This window comes from Carlito syrichta, unplaced genomic scaffold, assembly GCF_000164805.1.
Source record: "Carlito syrichta isolate Samal-C Ts95f unplaced genomic scaffold, Tarsius_syrichta-2.0.1 Scaffold315033, whole genome shotgun sequence".
Classification (NCBI taxonomy): Eukaryota; Metazoa; Chordata; class Mammalia; order Primates; family Tarsiidae; genus Carlito; species Carlito syrichta.
In genome coordinates, this window is record NW_007259129.1 from 3,768 (window position 1) to 5,087 (window position 1,320).

The following is a 1,320-nucleotide window of genomic DNA, read 5'->3' on the forward strand; positions in this document are numbered from 1 at the left end:
CAGGGGAGAAACTTATGAGTGTAATGAATGTGAGGAAACTATTGCCCGTAATTCAGTGCTTAGAGCACATCAGAAAATTCACACAGGGGAGAAACCCTATGAATGTAATGAATGTGGGAAAGCTTTCACTGAGAAGTCATATGTTTGTGCATGTCAGAGAGTTCACACAGGAGAGAAACCCTATGAATCTAATATATTTGGGAAACCATTTGCCCTTTAACTCATCCCTTAGAGTGCATCAGAGAATTCACACAGGTGTAAAATCCTATGGATGTGATGAATGTGGGAAAACTTTCTCCCGGAAGTCAAACCTTAGTGTACACCAGAGGACTCACACAGGGGAGAAACCCTATGAATGTAATGAATGTGGGAAAACTTTCTCCCGGAAGTCAGAAGTTAAGGCACACCAGAGGACTCACACAGGGGAGAAACCCTATGAATGTCATATATGTGGGAAAACATTTGCCTTTAACTCAAACCTTAGAGTGCATAAGAGAATTCACACAGGTGTGAAATCCTATGAATGTGATGAATGTGGAAAAACTTTCTCCCAGAAGTCAATCCTTAGTGGACACCAGAGGACTCACACAGGGGAGAAACCCTATGAATGTAATGAATGTGGGAAAACTTTCTCCCACAAGTCACAACTTAGTGAACACCAGAGGACTCACACAGGGCAGAAACCCTATGAATGTAATGAATGTGGGAAAACTTTCTCCCATAAGTCACACCTCAATGCACACCAGAGGATTCACACAGGGGAGAAACCCTATGGATGTAATGAATGTGAGAAAACTTTCTCCCGGAAATCACACCTCAGTGCACACCAGAGGACTCACACAGGGCAGAAACCCTATGAATGTAATGAATGTGGGAAAACTTTCTCCCATAAGTCACACCTCAATGCACACCAGAGGATTCACACAGGGGAGAAACCCTATGGATGTAATGAATGTGAGAAAACTTTCTCCCGGAAGTCACACCTCAGTGCACACCAGAGGACTCACACAGGGCAGAAACCCTATGAATGTAATGAATGTAGCAAAACTTTCTCCCATAAGTCACACCTCAATGCACACCAGAGGACTCACACAGGGGAGAAACCCTATGAATGTAATGTATGTGGGAAAACTATCTCCCGGAAGTCAGAAGTTAGGGCACACCAGAGGACTCACACAGGGGAGAAGCCCTATGAATGTAATGAATGTGGGAATACTATCTCCCGGAAGTCAGAAGTTAGGGCACACCAGAGGACTCACACAGGGGAGAAACCCTATGAATGTAATATGTGTGGGAAAACTTTTGCCTTTAACTCAAGCC

The 1,320-nt window shown here is 43.9% G+C and overlaps 1 protein-coding gene across 1 annotated transcript; it reads left to right on the forward strand.

Annotated features, from left to right (window-relative positions):
• Nucleotides 1-3: 3 nt before the first annotated feature.
• On the forward strand, nucleotides 4-1,281 carry LOC110594393 (zinc finger protein 658B-like; the record flags this gene model as incomplete). The annotated part of the gene is made up of 3 exons (XM_021706032.1): nucleotides 4-135; nucleotides 233-489; nucleotides 574-1,281. Coding segments are annotated over 3 exons (1,097 nt in total), but the record flags the coding sequence as incomplete, so codon positions are not given.
• Between the last annotated feature and the right edge of the window lie 39 nt (nucleotides 1,282-1,320).